This window comes from Plodia interpunctella, chromosome 23 (genome assembly GCF_027563975.2).
Source record: "Plodia interpunctella isolate USDA-ARS_2022_Savannah chromosome 23, ilPloInte3.2, whole genome shotgun sequence".
Classification (NCBI taxonomy): domain Eukaryota; kingdom Metazoa; phylum Arthropoda; class Insecta; order Lepidoptera; family Pyralidae; genus Plodia; species Plodia interpunctella.
In genome coordinates this window covers 3953184-3978004 of record NC_071316.1, presented here as the reverse complement: position 1 = coordinate 3978004, position 24821 = coordinate 3953184, and the positions used below count along the sequence as shown (strand labels likewise).

Sequence of the window (24821 nt, the reverse complement as noted above, 5' to 3'; positions counted from 1 at the left end):
GGGCGAGACGCACAGGCATTGGAGCATCAGTCATGTGGCTGTGATGTACAATTACGTGCGAGGACGGGGCACGTAATCTCGCAAGTATACCACATATATAATCATACTTACTTGTATTATAAATGCGAAAGCTTATGAGGATGTATGTGTGTGTATGTATGTTAGTTACACTTTCACGCAAAAGCTACTGAGCCTATTATTATGAAATTTGGTACACGCGTAGAATATAACCTAACATATAGGATTGTTAACCCGAAATTCCAACGGAAACGCGCAGCTAGTATTTATATCAATCAAAGTCTTTCCCGCTGTCTGTCCCTACGTATGCTTAGATCTTTAAAACTACACAACGGACGAACACAACAATTTTTTATGCAGGTATTTTTAATAGATAAGGTGTAATTCCTGAGGATGGTTTCGAAGTATTTATTATGGTTTTACCCGAGCGAAGCCGGGATGCGCTGCCAGTAACTAAGTATGTAAGTAGTAAGATTTTATGGCAGTTGCAAAATTTTGGAGTACCTAATGTCTTAACTGGCCTAATTTAACAAAAAATAACACGATTTCCAGGGCTTAGCACTTCCTTAAACGTGTTTATTCAATAAAATGTGGCCTTTAGGTCACGCAAAATGATAATTACCGAATTGTGGTGAGGTTCTGTGTGTTTTGTTATGTTTTAAACGGATTTACGTACAAAGAAATATAAACTGAAGCCCCTGTAAGAATATGACATGCGGGGAAACTAAAGAATTTTTAGAGTAATTCAGTCTTATGTAGTATTTTCAACAAAGACAGGTGACACTAAGTTTCCTATTGTTATAAATCTAGATCATTCTAATCTTTTTACTCTCTCTCTCTCTCATCTTCACGAGTTGCCGGGTTCATTAGGAGATGTGACGCCACGAAGCACGGGGTCACCGAAAAAATTAACCTACCAATTTTAAAGATTCGTCTGTGATTTTAAAACCGTCCACCTGTCTGACGCCTACTCCCTTAGGGAATACTTTTGTTCCCTATAAGTTACCAAGGAACAAGAAGAGGTGTGATCCTATTCTAGGGCGGAACCACGAACCAATACTAATCTTTCTATACTTTCTACTATTCGTAAGTAATATAACTACACTTCATGTAATTGTGAATCCTTTGCCGCCATCAAATCAAGTGAAATGTATTCTCATGATCATTATGCTAATCCGTGGTTTTGTCACGATTCCCGCCCGGGAACCGAACCCAGAGCCTTGCAATCAACCCGCTAACCTACTTAGTTAATGTACAGGAATTTGTGGACCATCCAAAGTACAGTCGACTGCAGATATTTAAAGTCACATCCTACTACGTTTAAAATGTATAGTAACAAGTTCGAATCCTCCTCATGCCACATGAGTTTGTATACCAATCCGAGTCGTGTAGGTATAGTTGTTTACATTGACTACCACTTGCTACCGGTGAAGGAAAACATCGTGAGGAAACCTGCACATTGGTTGATTATTAACTTGTGTGTGAAATGGAAAAGGCAATGACAAACCACTCCATTGACAGTGCTAAGAAAGTTGTTGTGTGTTTCATTACACGTAATGACCACGACTCTCAGCCATGTGGAATACGACTATGAAGAAGTACTGTTAACTTAACGTCAAAGTTGACGGTGCAACCCACTCTTAGAGTGTGTCACTTTAACCTGCGCAGAAAAACGCGAAGTACCTACACTTATTTGTCTAAACCTCGTTGCCTCGCAGGTTAAAGTCAACGCGAAAGTTGACTGGTGCAATTCACCCTGGAAATTTAGAATAAAGTACCTATCTGATTTGACTTCATGGCAACCGCACTATACCTACTGGGAACCCTGTACAGTAGGCGCCGCAAATTCGCAAACAAAGTTATAAACACTATTTGTTATTACTTTAAGATCATTCTAACATTTGGTTAGCGAATAAATAATATGAACATGAAAATCTTCAGCAGACTGTACTGATTACAATAGTACAGTCTGATTAGTAAACATGGCGGCACGCGACGATTCCCGCCCGCATGGATTGTCTTACGTTTTAAACGTACGCGCCGAAAATACCAAGCGGAGTTGTAACTGAGACTGGAGTGTTTCTATTGTGATTACTATAATTTATGCTATCTTAACTATGCTTTTCCTTGAATGTATCGCCTTTTGTATTACACTAGCTTTTGCCCGCGGCTTCGCCCGCGTGAATTTCCCACGGGAACTGTTAATTTTTCGTAATGAATGTACCCCACGGCCTCTCTAAATTAGATTATTTATTCAACTTCACAGGCACTTTTTCACGTCCTATTCTACGTTAATTACTAATTACCAACGCTAAAAACTGCCAGCTTTTTAGAACGAGTATTGCTGAGATTGATGAGATATACCGAAAGAAACTTATTTTAACAGTGTCACGTAGAGACTAAGGGGCAGCTGATAGCATAAGTATTCTTAAAAAGGGTTGACGTCGGGCGTTTTAAAATCACTGCCGAATTGAATTCGTAAGTTGGACGACTAATTCTGGAAGCATTACATCTTTGCAGTCGTTTAAAAGTCAAATCTGACCCCAGAGGTACAGTCGACAGCACATCAACTTCAATGCAAACTCGCCCCTTTAACCGCGCCATAAAGATCTATGCAGGGTAAGTTGACATGCGGTCTACTGGACTTTGTAACCCTATGCGTAACATCAAAACATTATCACTTCAGAAAATCCGGACAAATCCGATTACAAGCGGATATTTCCGGAAATATCCGCCTTTTCCTTTGCAAGGACTTGCATAATACATCAGAAATTATGTTAACGCCGCCCTGAAAGGATCACATTAATTCGCAAACCGTTCGTTTGATGGTAAACGTAATATTTGCAGAGAAGCCAAATCTAAGTAATAACTGTGAATGTATAGATAAGAAAATTGTATAGAAATGGCTTCCGCAGTCTTTCAATATTGGCGTGTGTTTATACTGCCGTGGATGTCATACGACAACATTTTGGCTAAAGTTAGATCACTAAATCCAGTCACAATTTGACTTATACTTTGCAATTTAAAATAAATCTGTTAGAGATGAAATAGCTTTATATTATCACATTAGTTTTGTCTCAATAAAATAATTGATGTGACATGGCGGCCATCATTCGAAATAAATATACTTAGTAATTTTTGTACGCGATTAAAAATAAATGTTGATAAAATATCAACATAAATATTTTAATATACCTACAAAGACCTTAGACCTTATTTTTTATTCGATTTTTAAAGTTTCCAAATGACATTCATAATGGCCAGTTACAGAAAGAAAAAAATAAAAGTTTATATTTTGACTTAATTTTAAATTAAAAAATAGTGATGTGACAAGGTTCATATACAGGATGTATTGTACAAAATGGCTATATTATCCTGTTGTAACGCTTGAATCCTGTTGTAACACGGGTAATACCCAGTATAACCTTGGCAAGTCCACTAAAACTTCATGCGAGATTAAATACCACCCTTAACGTCATATTAGGGTTGCCATCAGCATCCCTTGAGCCGACCTAATAAAATTATATACTTGGCCCTTACTTGAGACTAGCATAAATGAAAAACCCTTTTTGGGCAGTACTGACAGCATAGTTACTTAATAATGCAAGTATTTTTGGTTCTATGGTTATACTAGCAGGTTTGCAAGAAATGTTTGCGTGGTGTCATTTAGGGATGATGTGCGTACCAACGGTCTGACAAATAGGTACTTATATCGACGATCGTACGAAGTGGAGACGAAAAAGTTGGAAAGCGTATCCTGAGCTCTGACGCTCAACGCCTAAGAAAGAAACGGAGAAAACGCTAAAATGAGAGAGAGAAGGAGATTATACTAACTATACTGAGTTTTATATCTATATATCGCTTTTTAATCTAGTATCATATAACCAAAATATACTCATATACATACAATTATGGAAGTAGTACGCTTTATGTTTTTTCTCTCCTTCAAATCCCCCCTCCCAACCCCTCCAATCCGTTCCCGTTGGATATTGGGATAAAAAGTGGACAGGATCCACAAAATGGAGACTACTACCAGAACGCATCAATTTTGTTCTAAAACTTTCTTTGAAATTACATATTTTACATCTTCACAGCAGCATTTCACGAACTTCTTCCAAACTAATGATATATTTATCACTTTCGTTGCCACAGATAGATGGCAGTACAAACTCGTATCAATATGAAAGTTGACTCTATTACGAACGCCATAAAGTCTATTTCATCTTGTAGTCTTTAAGAGCAAATATTTGCATGCTGAAGTACTGATGACTTGGTACACAAATGGTGAATTGTTGAAATATTTTCGATTCATCCGCAAATTTTAGGAAATATAGTAATTAATTTATATCAAAATAAAGACTATACAAAAAATACAAATTTTCTAAAAATAATTTAAACATATAAGAGTCTAGTTTTTTGTCAATAAACTTAATTAATCTGTTAAGCCGTCTGGTATCATATAATATAATAAACATGATTATATAATAAACACTAACTTACACACATAGTCCAGATGTGTGAATTATAGTGTTACACTAGTGTTAAATTTTAAATGGAGAAATTCTAATATCAAGTAAGTATTATAAAAAATACTAAATGTTCTACAATCAAATAAAAAATTAATTAATATCGATTTAAAAAAGAATAGTTACGTCTAAAAATCATAGAACATCAGTTCTATTTTCTAAATTTGATCGTAGAACTGTTCTACGATAAAATTTAAAAAATAGAACTTAGAAACTCACCGGGGCGTTAGCTGAGATTTATCAAGCAACATTAGATACATAGCCGCGTGTATAGGTACCGGTATCCGGGTATCCGTCACCAAGCGGATAAATATCTTAAGAGTACCGTCCCTGCGCGGTACGTGCCTACCTAACCTGCTGCAGATGTAGGGACCCGTTCACAGGGACCGGCTTTAAAAATTGAACAAAATTTTAAATATTTTTTTTCTCATTTTGAACCAAAACGGCCAGTTTTGTGAACTAGAATGGACATTTGATTGCATTTTCATTTGACAAATACACATATGTATATCACAAACTATTTATGTTGGTAGTTTATTAAATTGTTTCTTTATGAACATAAAGTTATTATTATAGGTACGTCTATCGAAAAACATATTGAAAAATGATTATTAATATTTAAGCTATTGCATTAATCGTTTTGAAAATGTTTTGAAAATTTGTTTCAAAGTTTATTTCCATTTCCAAAATGACATTCAAGCTCAAATTATGTTTTAAAATTAAGTAAGTAAATAATTTAACTTCTATTCTACGTACTTAAAACTTTACTCTTGTGTACCTTGTTTATGAATAAAATTGAATAAATGTTTATTAATTTAAATACTTTTTAAGCAAAGAACTAAATTATTGGATACCTACATATTTCAAATTGAATAAAATATTTAAATAAAACATTGGCAATATTGCAAATCTATGACATCAGTAACCACGTCTTAACAATGTACGCATACGGCAGTGCCAAGTGCGCATGCTCGAGCCTCACTCATTCCGGACTATTTGTTTTGTCGTTACACTATCAAAAAGCCTCGGATTGCTCGCAAAGTAGCATCTTCCTTGCTAATTGTCGATATCCCAAGTGCTTTTAGTGTCTTGTGACGTCATCCTGTCATGTGGAACCCGTAGTATCCACGATTGGAGTCAATCAAGTGTCTCTCAAGTGTTCGCGCCAATAGTTGACGTTTGACCGCGTGCGTTCCGAATTCAAATTCCACCCATCGGGTGTTGAACTAAGAACTGGCTGGTGATATTTGAACTTGGATTGTATTTTGTGGTTGGTTAAGGATATCTGCAATACGGCATTCGGTGATCCGGTTTGCAGCGGTTCAAACCGCCCGAAGCCTTCGCGTATCAGTTCTCTGATAACGCGTGAACTTTGAAATTACAATTTCGAATTGTGAAATTTAATTCGTGTTTAGTTCATTCCGGGTGCTGAATTTGAACAAAAAAAACTTGTCAAGATGAATATATCTACGACTACGGACGGTGAGTTCTTAAGTTTGTATTTAAACATCTGCAATATGAAAAGTACTAATTGCATTCCCCAGATGCGCACTACTGCGGAATTCGTTAATCCACCGAATTTGAACTTTCGGCCTACAGCATTGGAATCAAATTTCATTTATCACTAAGTTTATGGTATTTGGATTTTATTTCTGTCTTAATAAGGTTGTGTTTCGTGTGTCAAATGTTGTGTACATCCGCGTTGAGAAGCGACATCTTTTCGTATGGTTTTCTAGCCTAAATGCACGTTAGCGTGTGTGAAACATCTTTTATTCGCGTTGAACTGAAATTATGTTGTGTTATTGCCTTAAGTTTGGAATTAGTTTAGTCAGGCGAAATAGTGTGTACTTTGTATTAAAATGTGTACATAAAACAATTTGGTATTCCGGTCTTTGTGGACGTAAATGTTTTTATGTGTTCAATAATGTACAGTCAACTGAACATTAAGCTATTAAAATTATTGCAAATTAGCCGCTATCACCTCGGAATAGCGGTCCATGCAGGGTAACTTGACATGAAATCAACCAATCAACAGAAATCAAGTTATCTAAAATTAACCAGGTATTCGGATACCTGGTTAATTTTTGAAACCAGTTCTCGCACCTCGTTTACGTTTTGTAAAAAGCGTCTTCGTTACGATTCAACTCAGAGAGAACCCTTAGTTTGGCTTCAGATCAAGAGCATTTTCATTTCGAAATTGTCAGTAAAACCAACCTACACCACGCCAAACGACCATTCAATTCATTTATTAAATTTCACAATAAAACAATGTATTAAAAGTAAATAATGAAACGTCAAACACAGAATAAAGAATTATCAAACACTGTACACAGTGTGGTGGAAATTACACTAGTGTTATTTTTGTTGACGCACCGATATAACGTAATTGTCAAAAATAACGGTAATTTGTCTTATACTAGGAATAATAATATAAGATAAAAACAATAATGATATTATAAACATGGGCAAGTTTGAAAAGCTCTCATACTGTCACATTATCGCTAAACACGAGCCACGGTTGTATCATTCGCTTTTTATTAAATTAAAAGTTCAAAGCGCCGATTAAAAGTAGCTAAAAGTAATTGATCAGGGATTATCGTGTTTCGTGGAAAAAGTTTTGGCATTTACGGAAAGTTTCCGAGTCTGACGAAGCGGAAATTCTTAAATTGTACCTATCTATAGCTTTATGTATGTGTTTGGCAGTGACAGATCTCAGTAGATTGGTCCCGGAAACTTATATATTACTAGCTTTTGCCCGCGGCTTCACCCTCGTGTATTTCCCACGGGAACAGTTATTTTTCCGGGATGAAATGTACCCTATGTCCTTCTCCATACTTCAGACTACATATATGCAAAATTTCAAGAAGATTTGTTTAGTAGATAGAGCGTGAAGAGGTGATAAATAAACAAACAAATTTGAAACAAACCACTAGATAGATGGCTGTACTTGTAAAAGTCATGACACCTTTATGTCAGCTCAACACTGTCGCCGAACTCAGGCACATGTCGACGCGAATGCGAGAACATTGCGTAGTTAGTTATGCGTGCTTTTATTTACCGCAATGAAAAACCAGAAATGTATACCGAAGCCGGCATTAGGAGACCCGAATAAAATCTGGCCCCAGTATTATAAAATAACCACTCGACAAGAACGAAATAAGGACATAAGTGAGACAAAAACTTATATATGTGATATATGTGTATATATATGTGCGCATAAATAAATAAAAGAATCTTTTAAAATATTAATTTTAAGATATTATCTCCCTCATTCGATATTTATCTTTATTTACAACGGTGAGTCCTGACAGGACTAGAAGACAATAAATTAGACAGAATTAGATAGGTCTAGACGCTGTAACTTTCCAACCTGTCAATTATGGCTCGACTTGTAAAGTTACAACCATTTTGTGTGATAGCTGGGGCGAGTATTAAGACGACTGAAGGTTATCGAAAAATATAAGAAAATAAACGTAAATAAGAAGCTCAAGGGCGCAGTTGTTAAGCGGCCTGTGACAATGACGGTTAATTAATTCTCGCAATGGTTAGCCATTGGATGGGTGACCAAAAAAATACTATATTAATCTTCTCTATGCTTCGGAAGATACGTTAAGTTGTTGGTCTCGGTTGTATTTTGCAATCGTTAGAACCCACCTCTCTGTGGTAGTACATACTCCATATTCATCCATAGGGAAGCTTTGTGATTTAACAGTAGGGACGTTTAAATGGCTGTTGATTATGATTGAATAAATCGATAATGAGAATGTTAATTTTGGGAGGAAATACGTACAAATAAGTTACAAAAATTCATTGTAAATTCGTCACTATTACCGCCGCATAGAGATAAGCTAAGCTAAGCAATAGCTGAAACGCATGTATAGCGCAATCAAAGCATTGTAGAATAACTCTATATGTAATAGGTTTCGTAGCTCTACGATGTCGTAGATGCTATGAAACTGTAGCACAACTAGGACATAATTGTAGTGGCTCTACGAGTTTTTGTTTTTTATTAGAACTATGGGTAATAAAGATTTTTTATTGATTGATATGATAACCAATCATGAATGCAGACTTATTGTAATTAATTAATGTCCTATTCTTCATACTATTTGAACGAAAACGACAATATTAACAATGTAAATTAGTTCGCTGTATATGTTATTTAGTCCCAGCGACACACGACGAGAGACCATCAAGCCTTTTTTTAGTAAAGGGTGACGTAAATCAACAGAGGAGTTCGGACAATGTCGGCGGAACGTGACTCAGCTGAATTGAAAATTACGTGCTGTGGACACGTGCGTGGCGCGGTGGCGCAGCAGCTACGCCGTTCGAAAAAGATTCGTAGCCATTCGATACATCATAGCATATTTCAGTTGCGATGCCACAAGAAAATTAATTGTAATATTGAGATACAGTATATACTAGTATATATACTAGTTCAGATATCACAACCAAGTTTACCTACAACCTTCTTTTCGCGATCGTCAATTATTTTGTCCCACTGCTGGGCAAAGGCCTCCCCTTTCTTCTTCCAAAAATATCTATTGAGTGCGGTATGCTGCCATCCACCGCAGGAAATCATCTAAGTCTCTACTTCTACGCCCTTCTAGCATAGGATAGCCAGTCGGACCTTCGATCGATTCGATCGATTGATCGAATCAAAATTACTCAAGACACGACCAGTTTTGTTGTTGAGTGTTGCTGTGGAGCAGGAACAGTTGGCCATTTGTCGTCGCTAACAAACTTCCCCACTTTAACACCGTCCCCACGGTAACATGGGCGGGAATTCTAGTATATAATAATTCAATTTATCCTAAAATATTTTTAGTATATTTTCACGATTTCCTTCAGTATTTTTATACCTTGCTGTCAGTTATAGTTTGACAGGTAGTGGTGAGATATAAAACATTACGTCACGGTGATAAGGGTTCAATTTGATAAGACAAATATTTGGGGCTGACTGGGGATGATTTACGCTTAGGGTCCAAGGGGGTAGATACATAATTCATTTGGAAGCTCTTATGCGGCTTTGGAAAACGGTTTAATGTATTTTGATACTTTTTTAGTGCCGAAAATAACATATAGGTTATTTTTGTGAATAGTGTCCTCGGAATTCCCTGGTTACATTTGCGACTGTAAGGACTAGAAGCCCGGGTCAGCGTAAAAAAATCACCTCACAGTTTTGAAGATTTGACAATGATTTTAAGACTCGTCTGCCTGACGTCAGCTCTCTTTGGGAATGATATGTTGCACTATCAGCTACGAAAGCTGTGTGTCCCTCACTTTTATGGTGTGTTATAAGTTGACATATTTATATATCAAAGAGATATATCACCGAAATAGTCAAGGACGATATGCAGTCTGAATACTTAGGATGCCGAAGAGAAGACGATTGGAGAAGAAAAAGTAGGATAGCAGAATCTGAGCTCCGACGCTCTATGGCAGCGGAAGCAACCGGAAACTTATAAATGCGAGAGAGTATAATTCGAAACTGAGACCTTCCGATCGTAATAACCACTGAACCACGACGGCGTCTATAGTACTGATAGATAACTCGTTTCAGCGCATGCGTCGTCATGTTCTTTCTCTGTGACGTCACGCTTCGCTCATCCATATTAACACGTGCCCCATTTAGCTCGCGCGGTATATCTCTGTTTCGCCATAAACATTTTATGGCCGTGTCCAAACAAAGGACAGACGATCAAAAATTTATGAGTTGCCAATATGAGGATGATGTTTGAGATTAATTAGGAAATAAGGTAGATGATAATAACTTGAGCAATTTTATCCACGGTTTCGCCCGCGTGAATTACCCACGGAAGTAGTACTTTTTCTGAATGAAAGGTACGGTATGTGCTTAGTACTCCTAACTATATGTATGAGAAATTTCAAGAAGACTATTTGAAAAGATAAAGTTTAAGAGTTGACATTAATTTGATACTTCGCATACCTAAACGATGTAACCAAGGTACCATAATTATCTTACCACTTCGTAAGGTATTTTATAATCCAAACTTTTTTAATCAACTTAGGACTTGAAACTAAGTCTACTGCCGACTTCCAAAGCGCAGGTGAAGAAGAAGCGCAACAAACTTCATCGCAGCCTTTCATTCATGATAGTCATTTAAGGGGTTAATATTTGTAAAAATAATCCCATATTTTAACGGGGGTCTTTACACGTACCAAATTTAATCAAAATCAGTCCAGCAATTCAACCGTGAAACCGGAACAAACATGATTTTCGTACAAACTTTCACCCCCCCAATATAGGGGGTATATATATATATATAGGGGGTATATATGTATATATATATATATATATATATATATCATTGGGTGTTGATATTTGTAAAGGAACGGAGGTCTTTAACTACACGCATACGAAATGATCAAAATCGAAAACATCAAAATCGCTACAGCGGTGTAGCTATGAAAGCGGTACTAACAGACAGACTTTCGCATTTTATAATATTAGTATGTATAGATTCAAACGGGTTACAAAATGCTACGCGACGAGCGCATACTTCGACCTCGTCAATGTCAATGCATTCCTTGATAGGAACTTTACATTTTCCAGTGAATATTATTTATAAAATTGTAGCGCATTCTGTATTTCAGTCACATGTGGGACTTGTATCTCTCTTCTGAATATTTGATGTCGTCGTGACGCTTTCGGATTTTACTTGTTCGCACTAATTTTGTGACAGCTTTGAATTATAACAAGTCTAATTCAAACTCAAAACTCTTTATGCCACTTAAAACAAATAATGATATAGGTACATCGCTTATTGACTTTCAAACTAAGTCTACTGCAGACTTCCAAGGACTGAATAATAAACGGCGCAACAAGTAAATAAATAAATAAATATATATATTTGGACAAATCACACAGATTGAGCTAGCGCCAAAGTAACAAACTTCACCGCAGCCTTTTCTCCAATTGAGTATTATAGTATAATAACTAATTATAATTAAATACTAAAAACAAAACGATCTAATATGAAACTATAAATAAATGACCCGTAGCTCGTTGCCCCGCGGAAGTGTACCCAGAAGGCACTCAGCAATAGATGAATAGATAAATGAACTCTATTGTATGATGTTACATATAAGTCATAATTTATAACAAGGTATTCAAACATAAATGAACGCAAAGGCCGACTTATCGTATATGCAATGTCTTTCAGCCAAATTGTTTTGGGTGGAAAGAGAAAGAAGTGAACTAAGAGGGAATATAAAACATTGTATTACAAGAATTACGTACATTGTTTTCAAAACGTAACTTTTAATTTATTTTATATTATTGTGCTACAGTTGTTAAGTGGGAGTGTTTTGTTCAAAAACATTTAAGTTTCCGTTTCAATTCGGATTTAAGGCAATTATACAGTCGACCTTTCCTTAGCCATGATAAAGGTCTCACCGTACAGTCAACAGCACACCAACCTGTCCAAATCTATTGTAAATTCGCCGCTATTACCGCGGAGTAGAGGTGTACATATGGTAACTTGACATGCGGTAGATTGTACTTCAAATCCTGTGTTTTAATATTTAAAAAGCGCGGGAATTTCCACGTGTCACGTATGACATTTATGAATGTTAATTTGATGTAAAGTTCAATATGTGTCACTTGGCGTTTGAATTTAATTCCCTTCCAAACTTTTTTAATTTTTTAATAGAACCATTATGTATGAATACATCTATCACTATTTTTTTAACTAGGTTTACCCCATGGATTTAATAAATACTTCGAACCTACGAACTCCATGGTTTACCCTATTATAGGTAACATATCTTTGACTGCAATGTAGATACAACAAAACTTTATTTTAGAACGTCTTTTTAAATTACATTAGAAACTAGTATTTTAAATGTAATTTTTGATTCATCCTCCTTAAAGATATTATGGATAATAATGCTGTAAATAACATCCCAATAACATTAAAATCACTACAAAATGTTAACGAGTTTACCTTAATTTATAGTTAATTATTTTTGCTAACTGACCCCTATTAAATAGTGTGTCACTAGAGTCACTTTCCAAGGAGACGACAACAAATAAATAAATATATAGGGATAAATAACACAGATTGAGTTGGTCTCAACGTAACAATTTTGGTAAAGTTTATTTCCATATTTCCATTAATACATACTATAATATTTGGAAATTCGTGACTATATAAATATACATTATTCTTGGACAGGTATAAGTAAACGCAAATGGAGTAGACGATTGTCCCAGGAGTTAGACTACAATGCTAAAAATATATATTCAGTAAACTGATGTTTAATTCAATGAAGAAATGAATCAAAAATTAAAAAATATATATTTCTTGAACAAAACAGTACAAAATTTCAGCATAATCCGATAAAACGGAGACTGAATATTGAAAAATAAATATTGGATGGATTTGAATATTTAAAATGTTATCATCGAAGTGTAAAATTGTCGGTTATTTTCGACCATAAGGTTGAATATTTGTATTGGTATATTTGATTGTATATATATATATATATATATATATATATATATATATACAATGTCTTTCCTGCTGGAATTATTTTTTAAAATATGTGTGCTTTGGCGCCATAAAATATGATAACTCCTTCTACAGAGGTGGTACGAGGCGACTAACAGCTCAACAAGATCTCACGCCAAACCCACAGCATCTTCATTTTCACGCGGACATTAGGGTTTGGGGCATCGCAACCGTGTATAACACCAAACATGTGACGATGTGAGGACAAAGGTTATTTTTACAAATAACTTATAAATGAAAAGATGCATTTGTCGATTCTCATATTTACCCTCAATGTTAGCAAACAGCTATGCTTACCCGCGCAGTCGAGCGTGGTCCCAGTGGGTCTAACCTGTCTGTTACCAGGATTTCAGTCCACATGGAAACCTCATAATTTTGTCATTTTATTTGCTTGAATTAAAGCATTGGGTTTTGGCCAGCCGATACTAAATATTTGCCCTTGCGCATTTGGGATTTAATGTGTAGGCGTGTGAGAAAAGGATAAAAAAATATATTTCATCACAGGTTGAATGTTTTAAATAAATATATAAATCGCGTATACATAAATTTTTCTAAGGTTATAAATTTATATCAATATAATCAAGTAGCCTAAAGGCACGACTCTTGCGATCACAACTACCTACCCGTGTACCAAATTTCATAACAACCCCTCCAGTAGATTTTGCGGGGAATAGTAACAAACATACATACACATATCCTCACAAACTTTCGTATTTATAATATTATTACGATTTAAATGAATAATATGCCGCGAAAGATGTCTACGCTCTAAACCAAAGTTGAATAAGAAATCTTATGTATATTATATAATAGCTATTTAAGTATTATGCACTAAGTCTAGACTTCAATATAATGCTATAATTTCACTACTAATTGTTTATTGAACCACAAAATTAAACGAAAATTTCGTTTGCAACGACACTTAGTAAGTGGCAACATGGCTCTGATAAACTTACTTTAAGACATACTAATATATTTTAATCTGGGTTTTTGCTTTGGTGATAAAAATAATTATAGGCAGAGTTGAGTTCTTCAGACAATTTTGATGTTAACTTTAACCTGCACACCCTTAACTTCTTATCAATCCATAGGTACCTTTATATATTTTATTTATTTATTTATGTATATATAAAACTCACAAATAGGAAACTACAAAGGTACTAATTATATCTATAGAAATTTAAATTTTAGTTTTCTAAATGCGCTTTCAGTTACCGTTTTACAGAAACCTTTTTCTCTCGCAATTTTACAATCTTCAACAAGTTTTTTCCCCATTTTCCCCCCTTTTTAGAACAGGAATGCACTGGTAACACCGTTAAAGTGATCGCACACAGAGCGGTGGCACTAAATTGTGCACTAGAGTAACGTTCTAGCGCAACTTGGGTCATTTTACTTCGGAAAAATCGACTTAGTTTTTCAAATATATAACCTTTAAACAACTTGAATATAATCTGACACTAGTTTAGCAATATTATACTCGAATAAGAAAGTTTGATGTGTTGACAGCGTGGTCATAAATATATGTAAAATAGGGGAAAATTACAGATTGAGTTAGCCCCAAGGTAAGTTCGTGACTTGTGTTTATGGGATACTAACTCAACGATACTGTACTACTGACATATACACATATACAGTATATACACATTCAAAACCCAGGCGCTATCCACATTATAACACAAGTCACAAGTATAGTACAAAACTAATATAATATTATAAAGAGGAAGTGTTTCCAAGCTTGTAATTGGGGAGTATAATCTGTGGAAGTAAACCGAATTAAAAAATATTTTATCCATAGGAAGCTTAATTAAACCGTAACTCTTGAGTGATATAAGAACTATTTATTTTTATTCTAACTTACTTTATATATTTTTTTTTATCCCTTATACTGGAGTGAATCCAAGGGACGCAGCTAGCTCAATAAAACTTCTTGAAATCTAGCATACATATAGTTTGAAGTACGGAGAAGGACATAGGGATTACCTATGTCTTCCTATGTACTTCAGAAACTAAAATTCCTTTTACCCCGAAAATATCTGCTCCTGTGGGAAACTCACGCAGGCGGAGCCGCGAGCGAAAGCAAGTTCAATATAAACAGCAAAAAATCCCCGAGAGGTGGAGTGAACTATGAAAATATGTTATAAAAACGGAAATGCCCATAAAAATAGAGTCAGACAATAGATTATATAGAGGTGCTCCTTGGGTTGGCTCTAGGGGGCACTTATTTCCAGGGTTGCGCGAGAAATATGAAACTTCGGGTCAAGTTTCCCTTGTTTTTATATGAAGAAATCAAACGGCAATTTATGGTTAGCATGAAGTTATTACCTCAATGAAAACGACTTATTGATGACTTAAAAAAAGTCATGTTTATTTATGTAGATTTGATAACATTATGATGATGTCGTGTGTTGGTATTTTATGAATTCGCTCCCTCTTTTAATGTCGATGTTCCCAACGGGGTTGTGACGCCGTGAAGCCCGGAGTGAACGTAAAAATTTTACTACGACGTCTATAACAGAAAAAAAATAAAGAATTGTCTTTAAGATGATTTTCAAATTTCATCGAAAACTATTAGGATTCGCGCGATTAAGTAAACAAGTTTTTTTTTACAAAAATTACATTTTTTCCACATGGTTTTATTCTTAAATATTTTAAATAGGTATATTTTGTTGCATTCAATACGTGGCAATAAATCTAGTCCGTGCAGTTATCGTTGAAGACTTCTAGTAAGTATGACGTGACCTTTCTGACCTGCCGAACACCAATGTGGTTCACCTAGGTGTTCCATGGTTAACTTTTTGTACCGTTGGTTCACCTAGGTGTTCCTAGATAAATTTTCTGTATTTGTATCCCAAAAATCCCAAGTTTGTAACGCAAAAGCCGCATCCGATTGCGACCTCTGACAAGTGAATCTTTCCCAATTTAATTAAATGCGGCATGAGTAAAGATACGAATCCTTCGTTAGAGATACGGACAGTGGTGGATTACCAGCAGGCTAAGTACCCTGATGAATAGGGCACGGATTTTAAGGGGCGGCAAATTTTAACTAATTTTAAATAAAAATGAAGAAGCACTAGATAAAATTAAATTTTAACGCAATTAACATTTTGGGTACCTGAGTATCGCAGATATAGAGGAAAACGACGAAGTAGACAGCGGGATGACCTTAACAAATTTTTGAAATAATGACAGAATTTGCCATGGATAAAAAAACAATTAACATAAAACTTAACTTGAACACAAATAAAAATCACTCCTAAAAAAACCCGTTGTATTCTATTTTACTCAAACACTATGAAATACAGATCTCTATTAACATTAGCTTCTATGAATACTCGTAATTGTGAAACCGACTGAAGAAAAAAATAGAAAAGCTTACCTTGGGAAGAAACAGACCAAGAAATAACAACTGGAACTCAAAAATCGTCCATATAAGAGAGAATCTAGAAACCAACACTTATTTCAGAGCTCACAGCCCACGGGCATCAAAATTTGTTAAACCGCCACTGGATACGGACCCCTTGCGACCCGCCATCAAATCTAGCGTTTGATTACGTCAGCCTCCTGAAGGGTTTATTGCTCTTATTTGTTATGTCTCTCATTCTAGTATATACGCGATATATCGGAACGAAGTATGTATGTAACATAGTATTGGATTTTAGTGAATATTCTGTCAACTTCGCGTATTTTCGGTTACAAGCAGAGGGCCGCAAAACAAAAGTTCCCGTAGGAAATAAAGGCGTCAGGAGCCGCGGGCAAAAGCTAATAGTTCAGACAAACATGTAATGTTTATTTTTATTTTCAGGTAAGACAACAGCTCAATCGTTACAAAAACATCTTCAGGAGTAAGTGATAACAGTTTACATATAATACCCTCGATAAAGTGTTGTAGAAAAACACAAAAATATTTGCAATATATTTTTAGCTGTTAAATTTCTAGATTAATAAACTATAAACTTTTACATGTTAAAATAACTTTCTCAATCTCGCATGTTCGCGGTTTCATTGGCGGCTGTACTACCCAGAGGCCCGGAGTGCTCATAAAATTTAATTGTTAAATAGTGGTACACACTAAGCACGACTGGGCTTCGACGCTCAACGGCTGTGGAAAGAACAGGAAAAACGAAATGAATCCTGTGGATATTGTACGAACACATCTAAGGGATACAAAGCCTTGACAGCTGATAGGCAACGATAGCATTCCCAAAGAGGGGTAACGTCAGGAAAAATCCGGCCGGTTATAAAATTTTAACCAAATCTTCCAAATTTAAAGTCAACTTTTTGATGCGTCCCAGCTCCAAATGCAACTGGGAAAAGGAGAGAGAGAGAGAGATATAGTCGTCATACGATGGTCAAACACAGAACCGCAGAAATATCATTCAGTGCTGAGAATCAAACTCAGGACCTCCAGAAACTGGACGGGCATAGGGACCACTACGCCACGGAGGTTGTCCAATAATTTTCGCATATTGTATTTTATGCAATCACGTTTACATAAATATATTTATAAATTCCAAATGGACATGAACGAAGCACTTGCCAAATATTTTACGAGGATATGAAATTGAGTGCAACGCAATAAATTTTGTCTGTCTGTTGATTGCGTAAAAATAAAAGCTGCCTTTGTATCGGCACTCGGATATTTAACATCGAGATGAATTAAGGTAATTCGATTTTTGTGTACATATATTTTTTTAAATATATTTCTGTATATGAATTTTTATTTTGAATAGTGTATCTACCTACTAGACATACTTGGAGTTAAGCTACTTTAGCTATGGCCGGACACTAGATGGGTGACCATAAATGTATCAGGTTTTTCTTATAGATGGTTTTTTTTCAGAATTTTAATAACCTTAAAAATTCATTAAACCGATGTAACATTATAATAACCCGTTCATTACCGAGAACCGGGCACTAATCGATTACTATTCGTGGTCACGTAATACGGACATTCAAACGATATCTCGATGTAAAAATCGAGAAATCGATTAAACACGACACGGCCATTTTGGTTTAGATATTTTTTATTTTCAACATAATATGTTCTAAAAAGATTATATCACTTGATTTGTGATAAAGAGAAAATACATGTCTGGAGGTCTTTGAAGTGTGGTGCTGGAAAATGGAAAAAGTAAAAAAGGAAATATTTTAAAGTTATTGGAACTTGTAAATATACTTAATAGACTGGGTTAACATAATGAGAATTTTGAATAATATATACAACTTGTGAGTTAAACGTAAAGCATGAAAATTCGCCTGAATAAAATATATTAAGGCCAAATCGTTTTATTTGATTTTTATATTTATATGTTTTTAACATTAAAAAAAAATCTTAAACATGTCACACAAGCTTTTTAAATAATTTTGAAATTAATAATAAGAAGTAAAAATTCTGGAACGAGCGGGAATTGAACTCTCGTCCTTGTCTATCTAGGACAGTGCTCTTAACCAATCGAGACTAGTAACAATGATTAGTTTACTACCACATGTCCGCAGCTTTTCCGGTGCAAATTTCCAAGGATCAAGGTACCCTATGTCCTTGTTCATACTTCAAACTACATGTACGCAAAATTTCAAAAACATTGATTGAGTAGATAGAGCGTGAAGACACTTACTCTCGCATTTATAATATTAGTTGTGATATTAGTAGATTACTAACAAGAATAACTCTTTTTTTTTGCGTCGAAGGTTAAAAAGTATCAAGTGTGGGCTCCAACCTCATTAGCATTCTCCGTGAGAGCTCGCCAGTCGATATTGTCTATATCCTGATTTATGGCGCGGGTTGCAACACCTCTTACTAGTGAAATATCGATCTTAAAAAAATATCTTTTGCCTCAGTACTTCGCTTTATATAGTCGTGGCGCAAGCGATATCTACCGCACAAATGCACGTGCACAACGCCACTGACACAACGCGCGCTCCGTTGCGACGACGCAGTACGTTTATGCACCGTTGTTTTCTATAGGTTTTGAGATTGACGTGCGTTGATGTACATCAAAACTTCATACATGTTGCGCTCGGCTTGTGATTGGCGGTTAAGTCACTCTCACAATGGATCGTTGGATGGGTGACCAAAAATGTATTGTCTTAAGCACCTTCAGGTTTATCTACTCCGGATGGTATATAAAAATATTGGAATTCAAAATAACCACTTCAGTGGAAAACGATTAAAGGCTATCATTAATTATACAGATATTAAAATGGTTTTTATCAAAAATACAAACCAGGAAGCTATCCAAAATACTATCATTTATTAAAAGCCCGTTTCAGCTATAAATGGTGATTCATATCGCTTTATTGTAGCACTTGTATTGTGTGGATAATTAAGTTAAAACCATAAATAATTTGAGTAAGGAAAACATTGTATTGATGTTGTTCCTTATTCATAAGGTTCCTTATTCAAAAGGACAGTTTTTGTTACATAAAAATTAAATTAAGATATCCCCAACGCCAAAGTTGTTGGCATCCGCTAGAAAAGAACTGATGGTTTCCAAACAGCTGAACACACATTTTCCAAACATAGCTAATAATAGCTCTAATTTATCTTTCAAATGAAAAAAAAAAGCTCAAAATCGGTTCAGCCGTTTGGCTGCTACGAGGCCACGGATAGACATACGGAGATACACAGATCAGGTACGTGAAACTTAAAACTCCGCTACTTCTGTCGTCGGGGTTTAAAAACAAGCTGAAATTAATAAACAACTGACAACATTGCAATTGTCTTCAAAGAACAAAGAATGAGTAACTAGAAAGGCGGGCTGCAGGCACTTGATTTTTATTACTTCTTGGGAAACAAATAGTAAATTCAGAATACAATGTTTTTGTACGTAATCGAAAGAGAGAAAAGCTTAGATAAATTTTTATCCCTACCTTGGGGGCCGTATCAACGTTTCTCACTTGATTCTCGCAAACAATAGAATGTTACTCGAAAGCTTGTCTCTCACTTCTTCCAAATTTACGAGTATTTTTTTGTCTTCAGTTCACTTTGCCATACAAAACTGTTATCTAATTTGTAGCTGACCTTATAGATAATATATGAAAACCAAGGTGGTCTGTATAGAAGGCCAGCTAGTAGGGACTAGTGGAACACGTAATTGTGACGCCTCGACAACCATACTGCAATGTGATTGGTTGGCTGCGTCACACGAGTCTCTCTCCTCTCACCTGATAGAAACCTGGATCCGTGGTTGGGCATTCTTTTCTCTCGCGCCGGGTAGATAGCGTTATTTATCGAAAGTCATGAATACAAAGCAGTCGACTTGTACTTTTTTTTACTTTCCCTTTTCTGTTTTATTGTTTGTTTGTTTATGTCCCCCGAAATGGGGCGAATTTGTTTACGTGGTGAGATTTTTGTAGGCTTTTTGATATTTTTCACCTGGAGGTGTATTGAAATCAGGTATTGTTATTTTTTTTTGTTTATTTAACATTACCGTTAGTCGTCGTACGACATCCACGGGAGTGTATCATGGTCCTATTCGAAAATGGGACCGCACGACACAAAATAAAAGTGACCCTCAGTCGACGGATGGACACAAATACAGAAACAGACCCAACAAACCTAGAACCGGAGACAGTTGATCGTCTATTGCTGCCTATCAGTTGTCGGGGCCGCATTTGTTCCCTTAGTCGCCTCGACCGACATTCACGGGGAGACATCAAGTGGTCCTATTCTAGGGCGGAACAACGCGCCACTCAAACAAATTAAAGTAAGTATATTTTGTTTATGATGATCTCTAATGAGATATCAATCCGTGCGCAAATTCACAATGATGTTATGTGAAAAATATGTATATTACAGAAACAGGAAAAATCCCACATTATTACATTATATCAAAGCTACACGTTTGTATATAAAGAAAATAATAATAATAAATAATAGCAATACATACTATCAATGTCAGGTGAAATACGAATAAAATCAAAATTCAAAAAGTTTTTATGCGTTCCCCAGGCTTCAATGCGCCACGGCCGGGAATTCAACCGGGAAATGCAGGGATAATATAAAGAATACTACATAATATATATAATATAAATTCAATCACAAAAATCACGCCACTCGAAAAATATTTATACTAAAAATATTTGCTTCCCAAAACAAATATGGCGCCCTTTCGTACTTCCATTTACCCTTACGACGGGCGTCATTAGGGTAAAAGCATTTGTTGTGACTCTTCAATAAGGCAAACATCCCTAGGATAGCTTTACGATGACTCTTAGGTCCAGAGCACACTGGATACTTTAATGACATTATGTTTCATCGTCAATTAGTTGCGTTTTCTAATTGCATTTTTTAAGTCCCTTTATAAGGGACTAGATGTTGCCCGGGGCTTCGCTCCCGTGGGAATTTTGAGATAAAATTTAGCCTATAGCAATCTTGTACCTTGTATACCTTGTACCTAATAATGTACCTTTATAATAGTGAAAAAAATTTTGAAATCGGCTTTTGTAGTTTCGGAGATTACTCGCCTCAAACATACAAACTCACAAACGCTTACCTCTTTATAATAATCTATATATATAAAACTCTTGCGTTATTGAGTGACTATCTGACCGATAGACAACGCACAGCCGAAACTACTGCGCGTAGAAAGCTAAAATTTGATGTGTAGGTTCCTAGGACAGTGTAGGGGAGCACTAAGAAGGGATTTCCGGAAATTCCCACGGGAAACGGATTTTTACTCACATACGAAGTCGTGGGCAAAAGCTAGTATTGTATATAGTATAGATTAATGTCGACACAATTAATTGAAGTGTGCATGTGCAACGGTATACACTATCGCTGCTTGTAACCCATAAACAAAATGTACTCACTTTTTATGAGAGTATACTTATGTTCAGGTGGTTAAAACAATTATTGCTACCCTCCGTACTAGTGAACACTGTAACAAACATTAATATTTATGATACGCCTTTAAATTTTAAGGTTAGTGGTTTTATTCTTCCTACACGTCTCTTGCTGAAGCGCGAAAGCTAAATACGCTCGTACGCGCCATAGAATAAATAAAATGCATTTATTTTAGGCAACGAGACTCATACAAATTTGCAAGATACATAGCTTTACAGACATGCATTATTTGTATTATACGATGTTCTAAATAAAGGAACCCAGTATATGCTCTAGTTTACCTGTCTGTGCTAAAAATATATAAAAGTTGCCTATTTGTAGCTGTTGCCAATCATTTCTTTCCGTCCTTTAGATACAGTATCGATTTGATCGCAATAAGTTTTATTGGTTTTATAGATGTTGAGAGTAATATCGCGAGCGAATGTTTATTTATTTGAGGAAATGGAGGATAAAAGTATTAGAGATTGTTTGTTTGCTTTGTGTCAAACGTCGATTGTGATTGCACAGTGTCAACAAAATTACTAAAGTATTGATAGAAGGTAGTTGTTATATTAGTATAAGTTTTATGTAAGTTTCGTGGAGCGTGGGAACCACCTAGAATAGGACCTCTCCCATATAAAGATATGGGAGAGGTCCTATTCTAGGTGCTAAAAAAATCTGGTCTTTAAAACCTCACAAAAGTCTGAGGTTTTAAAGACCAGATTTTTTTAAGACTTATCTTGATGGATGTCTGGATGAGCTGAATAAATGTTTGGCTATGCCGCTTCCGCCTGGTCCTTGCAGAAGGGACAAACGAAGATGTGTTGGCTTTATGACGTCAAGGATCATATGTATGCCTACTGCCGATGGTAGTTAAGGATGATGAATACCGAGAGAAAAACATTAGGACCCCTCGGCTCCGACGCTCTATAGCTGAAGAAGAAACTGGGAAAACTTAGAAGAGACTTAAGAAATCAGTACTCTTCAAATAACATTCAATAACCAGCTTGGATGGATCACTGTATTGATTTATTGTCCCTTAAGTATTTAAGCAACATTCATTCGTTACAAATTTATGCGTTCTTGTCAAAAAAGGGTCTCCAAAGACAACTAAGTGATCTTGTAAAGGTTCCGTTTTTTCCATTTGACATATAATAAAATCCCTAAAAGGCAAATGGAAAAGTGAGTTATAGTGAAATATGTGTTATTAAGTACTGCCACAGATAATATAATACTTCCAGTAGTTCGTTGTTGGTTCCAGGCACGAGTTCAGCTAGCTGGCTTGTTGGAATGAGTTTAATCTCGTGGGTTGTTCTCAGAGAAAGCACAGTATTAAAGAGTACTGGAGAAAGTGTCGAGATTTGTAAACTAGGTGTTAACCTTGAGTTCCCCTCCTGGAGGAAATTTGGGAATTCCCTTCATGACGCATGACATAATACTATTGTGGATGACGCATTACGTCCTTAATATAATTTAAATGATTTAAGTTTTCTTTCAACTAAAGTTTTTTGTTTAAATATTCGTACTTAATTTGCTTGTGTTATCTCTTATCTATGCGTGTTCACGGTTGCATTCACAGCTGTATCGATCTGAAAGTCAAAATGTTAATATTTTACGCCAATTAGCTAAAAAGACAGACAATAAATTTTAACGATTATGCTCTAACGTTTATGATGGCCCCCTGCCTGCTATCAACTCTCTTTTGAAATGCTGTTTTTGCCTATCAGTTGTCAATGCGTTATACCCATAGATAAAATAATAATATTATACTTATCGCTTCGTACGACAACCACAGGCAATTAGAGTGGTGATATTCTAGTGGGGAAACCTAACGACGATTTTCTTTATTTTGAAGTGTTATATAGTTAGCGTAGTTCTGAAAAACACACGCACTGAAAACAGATAACATTTCAGCAGAGATATATTAATACATATAATAAAATTGAAGGCCAAATTTGTACATTGAATTTTTTTTTTAAATTCATCATGAAATATACTTAGCTACAGATATAGATGACGAAAATATAGTTTTGGAATTTTTTGTCTGTTTGTCTGTCTGTCTGAACGCGCATCGCTCGAAATCTACTGGACCGATTTGCTTGAAATTTGGTATCTAGGTACCTTATATACCGGGTTAACATCTTAGATACATTTCATACCGGTAAATGGTCAGGTTCCCGTAGGATAATTGAAAAACTAATTATCAATCAAAAATGCCCCGGAATCCCGGCATCTTAATAGACATTTCATCCCGAAAAAAGAGGGGGGTCCTGTAGGAAAATTAAAATAACAATCCACGGAGCCGATTTACTTTACAATTTTGTAGAAAGGTGTAAACAGAATATAAACAATTGTTTTTTTATCGATGAAAGTCTGATATAGATATATTTAGTAGGGAAACGGGGAAGGGAAAGGAATAGGGAACCGTTTCCCTGGGACACATTGCGAAAAATATGATGGCACAATATGTTGGAAACGGTACGGGATATCTACATTACATAGCAGGAAGCAGGATTGGACAAGTTTGCGGGACGAGACACGCAGCGGGAAACAGGAAATTGAACTAATGATGAGAAAATATGCGAATTTGAATCATATAATTTAGTCTTACAGAATACGCGATAAAAAATTTACTGAGATTTTTCTATGAAATTCACGCGGGCGAAACCGCGGGCAAAAGCTAGTAATCTATAAGTTAAATTTTTTAAATAATTAATTATCTCTAAAAGCCAGGTATATTTTTCCCCAAAACGTCGGGAATGTCACTTGAAAACGTCTTGTTGTCGAAACGCTAATGTAATGCACTGGATTACTCCCTCGTGAATTTATTTTGTGCTTAGTGCCGGGGGTGTTTCAATATGGCCTTAATTTTTTCATGAATTTTAAAATTATCATAGCCATTGTCTATTATCATCT

The 24821-nt window shown here is 35.6% G+C and overlaps 1 protein-coding gene across 6 annotated transcripts in view; it reads left to right on the top strand.

Annotated features, from left to right (window-relative positions):
* Gfrl (Glial cell line-derived neurotrophic family receptor-like) overlaps positions 1-24821 on the top strand; it is a 173886-nt gene that overhangs the window by 61391 nt on the left and 87674 nt on the right. The window contains exon 1 of one of the 6 annotated variants that reach the window (XM_053763274.2): positions 5494-6026. The exons of the other annotated variants lie outside the window; for them this stretch is intronic. Coding sequence (XP_053619249.1) covers positions 6002-6026 — 25 coding nt within the window. The 5' untranslated portion in view covers positions 5494-6001. Of the gene's footprint in view, positions 1-5493; positions 6027-24821 lie in introns of those variants that run through there. 6 annotated transcript variants of the gene reach the window in all.